Source organism: Tiliqua scincoides, chromosome 4, assembly GCF_035046505.1.
Source record: "Tiliqua scincoides isolate rTilSci1 chromosome 4, rTilSci1.hap2, whole genome shotgun sequence".
Classification (NCBI taxonomy): Eukaryota; Metazoa; Chordata; class Lepidosauria; order Squamata; family Scincidae; genus Tiliqua; species Tiliqua scincoides.
Window position 1 is genome coordinate 54,990,635 of NC_089824.1, and position 14,775 is coordinate 55,005,409.

The 14,775-nt window shown below is 41.6% G+C and overlaps 1 protein-coding gene across 4 annotated transcripts in view; it reads right to left on the bottom strand.

Moving 5' to 3' along the window:
* The window catches only part of RBBP8 (RB binding protein 8, endonuclease), a 55,268-nt gene that overhangs the window by 25,840 nt on the left and 14,653 nt on the right, over window positions 1-14,775 (bottom strand). For all 4 annotated transcript variants that reach the window (XM_066623571.1, XM_066623572.1, XM_066623574.1 and 1 more), the window contains exons 4-10: window positions 13,250-13,345; window positions 11,941-12,053; window positions 9,354-9,429; window positions 8,010-8,167; window positions 5,457-5,561; window positions 1,982-2,070; window positions 1,048-1,124 (exon numbers count right to left, since the gene is read on the bottom strand). In XM_066623571.1, coding sequence (XP_066479668.1) covers window positions 1,048-1,124; window positions 1,982-2,070; window positions 5,457-5,561; window positions 8,010-8,167; window positions 9,354-9,429; window positions 11,941-12,053; window positions 13,250-13,345 — 714 coding nt within the window. The remainder of the gene's footprint in view (window positions 1-1,047; window positions 1,125-1,981; window positions 2,071-5,456; window positions 5,562-8,009; window positions 8,168-9,353; window positions 9,430-11,940; window positions 12,054-13,249; window positions 13,346-14,775) is intronic.

Sequence of the window (14,775 nt, forward strand, 5' to 3'; positions counted from 1 at the left end):
TGCAGTCCCCTATGGGCCTACTCAGAAACATGCCAACTCTTTTCTGGCATGGATTTGTTACAGTGAAGGGGGCATGTCAGGCCTAAGATGGGGTACTGGACCAGCTGCCGCTGTGATCTGCCTGTCCTGATCTGCTGCCACCACTAACGTGACTTCGCTGGCAGTCAGTTTGCATGGTGCTGCAGCCACTGCACAGCCGCCTGGCCTTTGCATTGGCAGCTGCACTCTGCAGACCGTTGGAAAGGAAGCAACAATGGTGGATCATGTGGTGCGCTGATGGACCTTGGGATCCACCAGCATACTGCATGAATAGGATCGGGCTCTTATTATATTAGCAACAATAAAATTGTGAGAAATTTACATACATGGGACAACAATGTATCAGTTGCATTTTTATAGTAAGATGTGTCAGACATCCTTGAAAATTTTATTTCTGCTTCTCTACATGGAAAACACAAATCGAAATAAACAGAATTGGCCCTTAGAGTGGCATCTAGCAAATTGTAAGTGAATGCTCCTATTTAGAAGATGTAATTCTGAACGGAAAAAGAATTTCTCTTACTTTATCAACAGGCCGTATGTAATTTTCTTTTACAATATTTGAATTCTGAATCACAGTATTTTCTGACTGATTAAGCCTATAGAAACTGAACATGAAGAATTGAACTGAAGTTTTCATATCTGAACGTTTTAGTAAGATACCAGTTTCTACTGGAGGGGGTGGAGCTGTTAAGTGCCACATGGCTCCAAAACTTGCCATGTAAGCTAGCTGCCCCCTCCCCCGTTTTCAGGGCCATTCCGAGGAGCAAAAGCAATGCAGAGGTGTCTCCTCTGTGTTGCTTTCACCCCCAGAGAGGCTGCAAGAGTGAGGAGGAACAACAGCTTACACAGCGAGTTTCAGAGTTGTGCAGCACTCCACTCCCTGGCTCTGCTACTGGCTTCTACCAAAACGGAAATAAAGTTATAATATGCAAATCAATTCACCTTTACATGCAAATCCCTAATTTTTATTGTTATTTATTGTTATTTTTTAATTCCAAAACTTACTCCAAGTCGTCACCATTACTTCTTGGTAATCCGTGAACTAGGTGTTTTCTGGAATCTCCCTGTTTGTTCTGAAGCACCTGTAGTACAAGATTATCACTCACAAAGGACTCATACAATTTTGTACTTCTTGCTATGCTGTGTGTGTGCGGGTGCATGCACACAGAGATATTTTTTGAAAGCAAACTGTCCAATCAAGCAAGTTTGGAGTAGCTGGGTTTATAAGGAACAGAGAACCCTGGTTTACAAACTTAAAATCCCACCAATCATCTTAAAAGGGAAGGGAAACAGATTCTACATATATAGCTCTGGCTGCTAAATTAGAGAAACTGTGCATGCAGCACATGTAGATTACCCACCCATGTTGACATATGCTCACGGATGCCTGCTTCTATTGGTGTAATGGTTCTAGTTCATTTGTACTTTTAAAATCTTCTGTTTTGATATTATAACCAAGGAATCTTATTAACATAAAATTACAGTAATGAATAGAGAGTTGTATTTCATTAATAAATACATGGATGTGGTAGTGTTATAATTTTACATTGACTTCTAACATTTTTTTCACGAACCTTGCCCCCCCAACCCTTCAGATTAAAACATGATCATCATGAAAGCATGTGTGTGAATGTGTCACTCTCTTTCTGTCTCTGTGTAATATAATTTAAAACTAGGACTATTTGATAATGCAAAGGGAGAATATTTCATTTTTAGAAATCAAATTAAATAAATTCTCATTTGGAACTCAGATGACCAACAATTGCACTCCGCATTATACACAAACAATTGCTTTACATGCTCCCATTAAGAATTGGCAATAATTTTCTAGCTGAATCATAAGATGAAATAAGGAAACGGAGAGGTTATTTTTTCTCATGAAGATTAATCTACTTGAAACACACTAGACTTTGGGACCGACAGCAGAAATAACACTTACAGGCTCATCAAGTCCAATAGTTTCTGCAACAACTGCAGCCAAGTTAAAAGGTGGTGTTTTTGTGGAGTATTCTCCTGTCCCATTTTCATCTGCATTGACAGAAAAAGAAACCAGTAAATTACACCATGCATGGTACAGTTATTGATTTTAGTCCTGCTAGCAGATTGTGCAGACTGAACTAGATCTAAAAGAAGTTCATAAACTTAAAACTGTGAAATAATGGTGGAATAATTTTCTTTTTTAGATTAACTATTGTGGAGAAAAAAATTTTAATTCTTGATGGAGAGCTTACATACAGGCATGCACCTGTATCTGCAGGGATTCATTCCATAGACCTCCGCGGTCTGCGGATGTGGAAACTGCGGATACAGGGGATGCCTGTATTAAGGATGGCCCCCACAAACTTATTAACATGGTTAAAAAGCTTACCAGGGTGAAGCGTTTCTTGTTTCAACAGGTCACTGTAAGCATTTAAGCTTATAGCACAATGTGAACTGGCAGCCTGAATGCTTGATGAAACTAGATATAATGTTAAATAGGAAGTGGTTAACTTCAACAGACACACCTCTGAAGCTGGAAATAATTCTATTCCAATGATCACTGGTATGGGTAGGAGTAACCCTACCCATAGCAGCAATGAAGGGTAACCCTACAGGAGTAACAGGAATAACATAGCAGCAGGAATAACAGAAATAATATAGCAACAGGAGTAACCCTACCCAGAGAAGCAGTGGTTCTCACTCCTTTAGCACCGGGACCTACTTTTTAGAATGAGAACCTGTCAGGACCTACCAGAAGTGGAAGTGACATCAAGCAGGAAATTTTTTAACAAACCTAGGCTGCAATCCTACCCACACTTACCCAGGAGTAAGTCCCATTTACTATCATTGTTAAAAGCATCTTCATAGTAGCCTGTTAAACGTACAGATCTGTGACATTTCCCCAAATGCAGTCACTTACCAGGGATAGCATCAAGTCTAGTATATCAAAAATAAAATATTGAAATGAATGGGGACCCACTTGAAATTGGTTCAACCCACCTAGTGGGTCTCAACCCACAATCTGAGAAACACTGCATAGGGAATATGGTATAGGGAATAATGGGGCAGGGAAAACCAGCAGGAAAGTGCATTCCACAACCCCACTTCCTAATAATGAAGCATAGACTACAGACTACATTTGATAGCTAATCACAGCATACCAATCTCAGTATATAAGCCTTTTCCATGGAAATTACAACTCAGATGATCAGATAGTGCAGCATGGGGCCATAATGGGGAACTTTGGTAACGACCATGGTGAAAGGGCACTTGGCACATAAAGAGAGCACTTTGCTCTCTTGTTTCCTCACAACATATATGGCAAGATATTGCATTTACAGTTATTTATTTATAGAATTTATATCTGGCCTTTCTATCCCTACAAAGGGCACTCAAGGCAGCTCACAAATAAAACCATACAAAAAAAGTGATATATAATAAGACATTTAAAAACAATAGAACACAATAACATTAGGATCCTGATTAAAATACATTCATAAAAAGCACCCCCCCCCGGTGTCAGCATAAAAAGGCTTCCCTGAATAAAAAGGGCTTAAGACCCTGCTGAAAGGACTCTAAAGAGGGAGCTGCTCTCAATTCCAGGGGGAGAGAATCCCACAGATGGGGAGCCACCACTGAGAAGGCCCTCTTTCTTGCCACCATCCCCCTCAACTCCGCTGGTAGTGGCACAGTCAGAAGGGCTCTCCCTGATGACCTGAGAGGATGAGTTGGATTGTATGGAAGGAGGTGGTCCCTCATATAACCTGGGCCCAAGCCTTATAAGACTTTAAAAGTCAAAACTAGCATTTTGAATTCAGCCTGGAAATGAACTGGCAGCCAGTGTAGACACTGAAGCAGCAGTCCGACTGAGTCAAACTGACGAGCCCCAGCAACCACATGGGCAGCCACGCTCTGCACTAATTGCAGTTTCCAGACCATCTTCAGAGGCAGCCCCACGTAGAGCATGTTGCAGTAATCTAATCTGGATATCACTAGGGCACGGGTCAGCGTGATGAGGTCTGAGTGACTCAGGCATGGTTGCAGCTGGCAAATCAGCTGAAGCTGAGCAAAGGCTCACCTGGCTACAGCCACTACCTGAGAATCCAGGAGCAGCTGTGGATCCAGGAGCATTCCAAAGCCTGCGGACCTGCTCTTTCAGAGAGAGAGCAACCTTGTTCAGAGCAGGACGATAGTCCAATACCCGAGTCTTGGACTTCTGGACCAGGAGAACCTCTGTCTTATCAGGATTTAATTTCAGCTTGTTCGCCCACATCCAGCTCCCAACAGCCTCCAGACAGCGGTCCAGAACTTTGACTGCCTCCTTGGAATCAGGAGGAAAGGAGAGAAAGAGCTGGGTGTCATCACAGTATTGATGGCACTCTGCCCCAAACCTCCGGATGACCTCTCCCAGCGGCTTCATGTAGTTAACCCGTAGACTTCTTATTACAGATAGTCTACCTCAGGAGGACTCCACACACAAATCCTCAACTGGAACCTCTACTGAACCACTCCACCAAGGGAAGCAAGCACAATGCACCTCACAGATAAGCAACATCACTGATGCTACATCTCTGTCTCATGTCTCTTCCACCCCCCCCCCCAATCTATCTGATCCTTCAGGATTATCAAAACGTGTCTCTGTTATGAGCTGTGTTGCATAACCATCTCTTCCTTTTGCAACAGCTAGGAGCTGGGAGTGTTTGCTCCCTTTAGGCAAATGCCGAGGGTTCTAAGTACTGCTACTTCTGCAGAAACACTCATCAGAATCAGTTCTGTTTTCCGTTATTGCCACAAGGGGTTTGTCCTTTGCAGAGCTTCACTGCTGACCTACCCCCAAGAATAGGAAAAGTAATGTTCCAGGTCACCATACTTTGTCCCCATCAGAGCACCACTGCATGTGCATTCTGGTGGCATCACTCTCCACAAACACTGAGTATGCATCTCAGTTCAGGGAACAGGTCTTACCAATGTTGTTAATAGACCAATGCTTTTGTCAATTTCTTGAAGTCATTTTGTGTTTCTCATTGCGCCACATGGGCAGGCGCCCCACTGGTGAGGACACTGTTTTGACCACAAGGAAAGCCTATAGCCTGCCTATCTGTTTTCAGTGACCAGTGAAAGCCCAGCTGCTGCTCAGCAAGGTTGCAAACCTACTCCTTCCAGTCAGGCCCCTGGGGCTTTGCAGACTCTGTGACAAGACAGTGGACTAACTGGAACATCCAGACCTCACAGGCAACTGTTTCTTGGCAGTCTGTTGGATAACTTGTAATGACACAATAGTTTCCCAGAGGTCACCCCAGAATTTTAATTTTCTCTCTTTTTGACAACACACCTAAACAGAAAAATCACTCTATAGAGTGCTCACTGAGTCAACCTGCTGTGCTCTTTTCTGCAGTTATTTAAAATGTTATGGGGGGAAAAATGACTATATTTACCTGATCCCTGTGACGTCAATTGTGGATCACAGGTATCTGCCACCAATATGTCTTCCTCAGCATAGGCATGCCTTTCAGTGGTTGAAAGTGAAATTTTCCCAACCTCTAGAAAGAAAAAACAACAACAGTCAAATTAAGGTATAGTTATAAAGGTGCCTTTATAACTATATTTTGGTGTAGGTAAGATCCAAAACCTGCACTTCTTAAATATCTGATGATCTGTTCCTACTTACACTGTGTGTACAAGGTCTCCCATCTCCTTTGATGGAGATTAGCCATACCTTGTTACATTTTTTCATATGTACATATTCCTTGTATGTATGAAAACCAGTGCAGTGCAGTATACTTGCTGTTGAGTATGAGCAAGGTGGTGCTTGACTCAAACTCACCTCTATCAACAATGCATCAGTAACCCTTTGGCAAGTCACTGTTCTCCTAATAATATGGGAACAGTATTACTGGTTTATGTTACAGGGATTACTCGGAATTTCTATGAAGCACTTTAAACACTTGTAAGTCCCTCATAACAGCTAAACACTTTTTCTTTAGAAAGGGAAGAGCTGAGAATGAACTGGCTTATAGCAGTCAAGATTAAGTAGACTGGGATAATTTTAATATTTTCTATGTTACCTTTTAATTGAGCATTTTATCTTACTTAAACTCAAAGCACAGTGTTATAAACTGATGTCACCTGCCCTAAATGCTAGGGATGGAGCACATTAGAAATAAATAAATAGGGGAAGAGCTTGAATACAGCAGAGTGTAAATATATGTGGTATAGGCTAAGAAATGGGGAAATGTCACAAGAATTTAAGACAGAGAAATTCATCAAATCCTGTGAAAATAAGACAGCATACAGAAGACTGCTGGTCTAGAAATAACAGCATTTGGGCTTGTTTATGTAATATCTACATACTGCTATTAGATCTATTTCAGGATATTATAGCAGTGCTCACATAAATATATAATAGAGTTCCATGTACTCAACAGTTGGTGTAGACACTCACAGAGTACAATATAGTTTATAAACAAGAGTATAATGTTTACCACTTTAAAAAAATGTTTAGCACTTTGAGAACAAATAGCAAAAATACTTCTGTTTAAGCAAAGAAAATCAATCTAGTGATTGAATATCAAAAACTTCTCCGGAATACTTTGAATATACTACCTCTTGACTTCAAACAAGTTCCTGGTAGGCTCAGGTATATTAATCTATATATAGTATCAACAGGTGTTCCTTGGTATCTGCGGCAGATACATTCCTGGCTCCCCTGCAGATACCAGGAACTGCAGATAAGGGGGAACCTTATCTCCACACACCCCTACACCCCATTACCTTTGTTTATGTTCATTACAGTCGTGTGAAATTTCTTTTGCTTTATCCAAACAAGTAGGCACACAGCCTCTTGCAAATTACTGCATGTCTCTTACTTTGACAAGCAAGCAGGTAGGCGAGAAGGGACAGTAAACATTAATTTCCTGCTTCCTGTTAATATTCACTCTCCCTTCTAGCCTGCTTGCTTGTCTGTTAAAGCAACAGACATACAATCCTGGCTAAAGTAAGAGACATACAATAATTGCAAGAGGCTGCATGGTTTTGTTAAGAGACATTTTGTGTGGTTGTAATGAACCTAAACAAATGTAATGAGCATAGGGGGAGACTGTGAATACTGGGGGAATGCCTGTATATACACAAGGCAATAAAAATTGTACATAACACAGTGGAATGAAAATTTCAAAACACAGGAGATGATTCATCTCCCATTAACACAGCTGCATCTTTGGAAGGGGATTGGCAGAGAGCTCAATAAAGCATTTTTCCTTCTCCCCTGTCAACACCTTGGTAGTAATGGATGCACCACAGCACAATTACCATGTGAGGCTCATGTACGCCACCCAGATATAGATCCAACTTCCCAGCTCCCCCAACCTTCCTCTCTCATGGAGGTTTATCATGCTTCAAGGATGAATAAAACATGGTGTTGTGAGTGAAAAAGGACAGTTACATATGGAAGTTAAGCACATATGTCTTGTTATTGCACAGATGGCTGCAGCAGTAGGAAGGCAACAGAGAGAGAAGAGGGCTTTATTAATTGGGCTGCAACAGTCTGCAACTTTTGTCAATTCTAATAGAATTTGTTTTACATTTGTAAATATGACAGAACTGAAATCCTTTTCTTGATCACAAGGTGGTGCTATGAGATTATTCAGGTGAGGAAGCATAGCCACAATTTAGAATCTGTTTTATAAAAGAAAAGATTTTGGAAAAGTAGGTTTTCATACTGTATAAAGGGCTGACCAAGATGCAAGGGTTTATCTGAACATATGTAAGTTTGCCTGAAAACATGCACATTGACTATTCCCATTATCTAGTGTTGGTGTAGAAATTTAGAAAAAAGTTTGGACGAGTTTTAGAACTCTTCTTTTTTTCTTTTAGAAAAAAGATTGACTTATTAAGTCAGAAGAGAATATCAATAAATTATCCTATTCTACTTGAAATTGCAATTATTACCTACTCTTTTCTGGGGAAAGAGAAATCTTAAACTAGCTTACCATTGGTTCTTCCCATATGTCCTAAATCTGTACTCTTCTGTTCTGTGTACCGAATATGTCTGTTGTCTCTTCTTCGTCGCATACGATTAACCATTGAGAGTGAAAGTGACTGAACTGGTGAATCCGGAATAAATGCTTCTATACATTGCTCTTGCTCTCTTAAAAAACAAACAAATCAAATTAATCTGAAACCTAAATATTTACATCTCCCCATTTTTCTAGTAACATTATTTGATGGATGTATAGTGAACAAATGTGATCTCATGGTTCATTATTCACTCTTCCCCATGGTGAGGTAAGCAGGGAAAAGGAAAGGTAGGAGGGTAGAGAACATGCAGAAAGGGATTCCTAAGATTAGCAGGAGTTGCAGGGGAGGGCGGATGAAAACAAATTGTGAAAGGACAAGTCAAGAGAGAGCTGTTATATGGGGACTCCAAACAGAGCTCCACAAGGCTGACACTGAACTGTGGGAAAATGCCAAGGTAGGTAAGAATTTCAGACCCTTGGACAGCTCCAAGGGAGCAAGTTGATCTGACAAGAGCCAGAGGTAGATTGTGGTCTTCAGAACATCCCCATGGATGGGGAGGGCTTTTCCCTCCAGGATTTTGCCTCTCTGCTTGGAGAGTAGAGACCTTAAAGGTCTTCTTCTAATGTGGAACCCTGCAATTTGACAATTGAGAGCCATTGTGAGTGGTTAAAATGGTGGCAGTGCAGACAAAAGAAGAAATGACTGTTTGAATGATCAGGACTGTAAAGAAGTCACTGGACGTGACACTAGGATCATTTCCCAACTTCATTCAGGATTTATCAGGTTTGTATAAGATTTGGGCTGACCAGTTTGTGTAACTGATCATTTCTCTCCACTGCAAACTTGCCCTGTGAGAGGGTAAAGAGACACCTTTTGTACTGGGCTGCACTTTTGGAAAAGGAAGAACCAGCAATACTCATTCATCTTACACTGCTTCTACCTGCTTCCAGCTCCTTCTTTTCCCAGCAGATATTGGAAAGCAGTTCATAATAAAACGGTGTGATCTGAAGCAAGTAGAAGTGCTTTTGCCAGTCTTTACGCACAAGTACACTATATGGAAAGGTCCTACCCCAATTTGAGAGAAGAAAGATCTCTCATGCTGCACAGAATAAGGGCCCTTGACTCTTATGAGCAGGCTTATCAAGACACCATCATCAATCACTTCCAATAAAAAACTTTGTTTAGAGCCCAATTCTATGTGCTTACCCAGAAGTAAGTCCCATTATAGTCGGTGGGGCTTACTCCCAGATAAGTGTAGATAGGCTGCAGCCCTAAAAACATACAATCAAAAAGGGGGGGGGAAAACCTATGCTTACTTCATCTTTTGCTGCATCTGTTGAAGCTGTTCAGAAATTTTTTTATTTTCATCCTGTAAACTGTTTCTTTCATTCACTGAAATATGAAAATTAAATGAAAATACATTGTTAATTTCCAGTTGCGTTTTATTTCTTCACCAGTCCTTTTTTACAAGCTCATTAGATGAGATAGCAAAAACTTGCATGAACTTGAGCTCCAATATCTTCATTTTCATTCTTAGTAAAGCATTCTAGTCAGTCATCAGTACAGTTGCTTTACAAAGCAATTTTTAACTTAATTATATTGAACTGATTAGCTGTGAAATCTAGTAAAAAATTATCAACTAATTTATTTTTGCACCATGAGATATTTCTTCATAGGGAGAATCAAAACTGTTGATGCAAAGGAAATGGCACCAAAAATTGTGCTCTGGTCACAGTGCACTAATTGCCCTGTGCACTGATTACCTCTCCTTAATCAGCAGAACACAAGATAATCACTTACTGCCATCATTATTAGTGGGATACTTCATCTGTAAGAAGAAATCCACAAATTGGGTGTTCATGTCTCACTGATTTTATTATAGTCCAACCTGATTAACAAGAGGACCATTCACATACCAGCACTGGAAAACACTTTATAAAGACACTAGAAGAGCAAACACCTCTAGGTTATCAAAGTAGGCAAGTCAAAACAGAGAAAATGCACCCACTTCCCATCCACCCATAAGCCACAATCATTAGCCAGTTTTTATCCATAAACAGCATGTGCTGTGCAAGCAAACCCTACCCAAGGAAGTCACCTCAATATGAATTTTTTCTGAATTTTTGGGTGATGTACAATTCAACATCACCCGAACAATATCTTTGTTTGGGATGGTACCTGACATTTCTAAGGAACAGAAAACCCCCCACATGCATTTTATCTTTTTTAGATTATCTTTAGGTCATTACATGAACAATTTAGAAAGCAAAGAGACTAATTCGTCACTCTAAAATAGGGGTGTCCAAATCCCGGCCCTGGGGCCACTTGCTGCCCTCAAGGCCTCTCAACGCAGCCCTCAGGGAGCCCCTAGTCTCCAATGAGCCTCTGGCCCTCTGGAGATTTGTTGGAGCCCACACTGGCCCTACGCAACTGCTCTCAGTGTGAGGGCAACTGTTTGACCTCTCGCGTGACCTGTGGGATGAGGGCTACCTCCACTGCTTGCTGTTTCATGTCTGTGATGCAGTAGCAGCAGCAAAGGAAAGGCCAGCCTTGCTTTTTGCAAGGCCTTTTATAGGCCTTGAGCTATTGCAAGACCTTTATTCATTCATATAAGTTCATCTTTAATACAGTAGAACCTCTTTAAGTTGACCACCCAAGGGACTGGAAGAATTGGTCAACATAGGGGGTGGTCAACATACGGAAAAAAAAGGCTCTAGAAAATCAGGTCTAGAAAAACCCAAGGCTCTAGAAAATTAGGTCAACTTAAGGAGGTGGTCATTATAGAGAGGTGGTCAACTTTGGAGGTTCTACTGTATATTCATTTACGTAATTTATGTAAATTTATTCAAATTTTAAATGGAAATTAATTCTTTTTCCCCCCCCCAACACAGTGTCAGAGAGATGATGTGGCCCTCCTGCCAAAAACTTTGGACACCCCTGCTCTAAAATTTAAGAGGCTAACAGCAAAATCCAATGCATGTTTACTCAGAAATGAATCTTATTGTGTTCCGTGGGGCTTACTCTCAGGTGATGTAGGATAAGAACACAAGAACAGCCCTACTGGATCAGGCCATAGGCCCATCTAGTCCAGCTTCCTGTATCTCACAGCAGCCCACCAAATGCCCCAGGGAGCGCACCAGATAACAAGAGACCTCATTCTGGTGCCCTCCCTTGCATCTGGCACTCTGACGTAGCCCATTTCTAAAATCAGGACGTTGTACATACACATCATGTCTTGTAACCCGTAATGGATTTTTCCTCCAGAAACTTGTCCAATCACCACATCCTATGGCAAGGAGTTCCACAGACCAACCACACGCTGAGTAAAGAAATATTTTCTTTTGTCTGTTCTAACTCTCCCCACTCAATTTTAGTGGATGTCCCCTGGTTCTGGTGTTATGTGAGAGTGTAAAGAACATCTCTCTATCTACTCTGTCCATCCCCTGCATAATTTTGTATGTCTCAATCATGTCCCCCCTCAGGCGTCTCTTTTCTAGGCTGAAGAGGCCCAAACGCCGTAGCCTTTCCTCATAAGGAAGGTGCCCCAGCCCAGTAATCATCTTAGTCGCTCTCTTTTGCACCTTTTCCATTTCCACTATGTCTTTTTTGAGATGCGGCGACCAGAACTGGACACAATACTCCAGGTGTGGCCTTACCATTGATTTGTACAACGGCATTATAATATTAGCCGTTTTGTTCTCAATACCTTTTCTAATGATCCCAAGCATAGAATTGGCCTTCTTCACTGCCGCTGCACATTGGGTTGCCAGGATCACAGCCTTCATTGGCTGTGGGTAGGCATTATTGGTGCATCACCCATCCAACAGAGTGCAATGACAAAGCAGATGCAAAGACATCACAAAAATGATGTAATGGCTCAAAGAAGAGAGGGATGAAACTCACTCAGTTCAGTGATCAGCTTAAGGTTCTGTTGTCGGATATTTTCAAATTCCTGCTGTTTCTTCTTCATATGTTCTTCAGTTACTGCACAACGATCACATAGCCCTGCCCTTAAACTATGTAAATGAGAAAATGCATTTTCCATCTGTTGTTAGACCAGTATAATTAAAAAGTACTAGATAATTCAGAGCATACCACTGAAGAGCTACTTCAGTGAAATTTACAGAAGAATGAAGTTTACAAATCAATTAAATACAAAGATATGAAATTGTTATAAATACTGAAGAAAGCTTCTAGGCCAGTGGTACTCAAACTGGTGGGTTTTGACTCACCAGCTAGAGAACCACTGCCACTTTCCCTTTAAGGAGCGGGACAGGGAGAAGGCAGCTACACAATCCCCAGGATCATGCTGCTGAGAGGAAAGGAGGGCTTTTAAAATGTAACTTACTGCTGCTGGGGTGCGGGAAGAACTGTGGAGCCCTCTGCAGGGCTCTCCGCCACCTGTAGAAAGTAAAAAGAGTGACTGCGACCCACTTCTGGTTTTGCAAATACAACCTGGGTCGCAATAGCTTTTTTTACTTTCCACAAGCCACAGGGCGCTCTGCAGAGAGCTCCGTGGGGCTCTCCGCACCTCTGAACCCCAGCAGCAGGGAAGTTACATTTAAAAAGCCCTCTTTCCCCTGCAGCTGACAATTCTAGGCTGACAATTTTGTGCTGGGCTGTCAATCATAATAAAATTATGATTTAATTTTGAAATAAATCATAATGGGCAGGATCTCCAAGGTTTGGATGATGCAAAAGGAGCATCAGAAAAGAGATTCAGGAAGCTTTCACTGGGACTAGAAGCTTTGGCTTGGTGCATCTGAATTTGGATCTTCCTTTCTCTTCCTAGTTCCTCCAGGAAAGCAAAACACAATAGAACCCAGCAATTCCTGCTTAAAAAGCTACTTGCTGGAGACCAAACACACAATTATCTTCATCTACACCTCCTAGACTGGAAGAAAGGGTATGCCCACACCAGGACGTGAGAGGAATTAAGAAGCAACTGGTTTGTCCAGGAAAGCATGATATGCTGTTAGTTTCTGCATGAATCACTCCTTGTTCTCCATGAACTTTGGATTTTTATTAATTTCCTACTGTTTAATCCAAATCTTATGTGCAAAAGCTACATTTAACTTCTTGTATTAAAAATGCTGCTAAACATGAATTACGGACAATAAAAAACTGCACACCCCTGCTTCACATTATTCCCTTAAATGCAGTAGCTCAAGACAAAAAGAAAAACAGTGTCAAAACAAAAAGTTCCACTTACCGATCTTCTAAAACTGTAATGGTGTCATGCAGTGATTTCTGTTGCTCTCTAAGCTGCTGGTTTTTGGTAAAAAACTCTTCAAGCCTCTCTGCATCCCTAATGGTATAAATTGTTTATCTTTATATTATCATTATTCAGAAATCATATTAATTGAAATTTGGACTTTTTATTTTTGACTGCTACATCAAAGTCCTGTCTCTCAGAATACTACTATTACTGATAAATACGTGGCATCCACAGCCGTCTACACAACAATGCAGAGAAGTTACGTGGCTACTGCTCAGCCGCCTTCTGCTATAAATAACGTGAAGGATGAGCATAACTTTTGATGGAACACAAAAGAGTGATGCAGTAACAAAGAGCACAGCACTTCACTGACATTAAGGGCACAATCCTAACCCCTTATGTCAGTGCTTTCCAGCACTGACAAAAGGGCAATGCAGCTCTCAGGTAAGGGAACAAACATTCCCTTACTTTGAGGAGGCCTCTGTGAGTGTCACCCAACTGCAGGATGCAGCACATGTCCCATTGGCATGGCTATGCCACTGCTGGAAAGTACTGACATAAGGGGTTAGGATTGCATCCTAAGTGATACCCAGGGCTGGCTCAAGATCTCCTGCTGCCTGAGGAAGCATACTCCTGTGCTGCATCAATATCACCCAAAGGCCAACTTTGCATGCATGCAAAACTCCCCATGGATATGGGGGAGAGGGAAGGCACATGGGAAAGTGCATCCTGTCCCCCCTTCCCTTTACTTATCAGGAAAAAGTATGTTCCACTTTAATTCTGTTTGACATGAATGAAATCAGTGCATTATGGGTTCCTGTCTCATGCTACTTCAGTTCATACCAAACAGAAGTGGCACGGAGCAGGAAAACTATATGCTGTGCTCCTGATAACTAAAACAGAAGGAGAGGCAGGATTCAAATTGCTCCGCCTACTTGGCGCTTTGTGAGAGGTGGTCTGGAGTGCAATCCAAAAAATCACAGATGAGGTGGTCTGGAGTGCGGTAGTTTCTTTCCCCCCATCTTCTTCCAGTTGTGCTAGTTCTAGAGGGAGTAGGGGAGAAAAAGCGCCCTACCTCCTTACTGTGCTCCATCTTTGCAAGGAGTTTAAATGCTTCCTTCTAAACGTAAAACACTGTGAGGATGGAGCACAGAGAGGGAATAGGACAATCTTAATCTTGCTTGCGTCTAGTGAGTGTGGAGCAAATCAATGAATCTTGTATCTGCAGTAGGCTGGAGGAGGTGATAGTAGGGTGAAGGACATCCCAAATGCACTGTTCCTCTCACCACCTGGTCCAATGCAAGCTGCGCCACGTCGCTTCCCAGGTAAGCTATGAACTTAGTGAACAGCCTTAGACAAACCATATTTCTTCCTCTCATCTATAATAAGGGCTTATATCAGTGGTACTCAAACTTTTCCGGACAGTGGCTCCCTTGACCCCCGTGGCTATTGGCCATGATTCCCCATCATGTTCCTGAGGGCTGGAAGTGACATCATTAAACATGGCCAGAAATATTAAC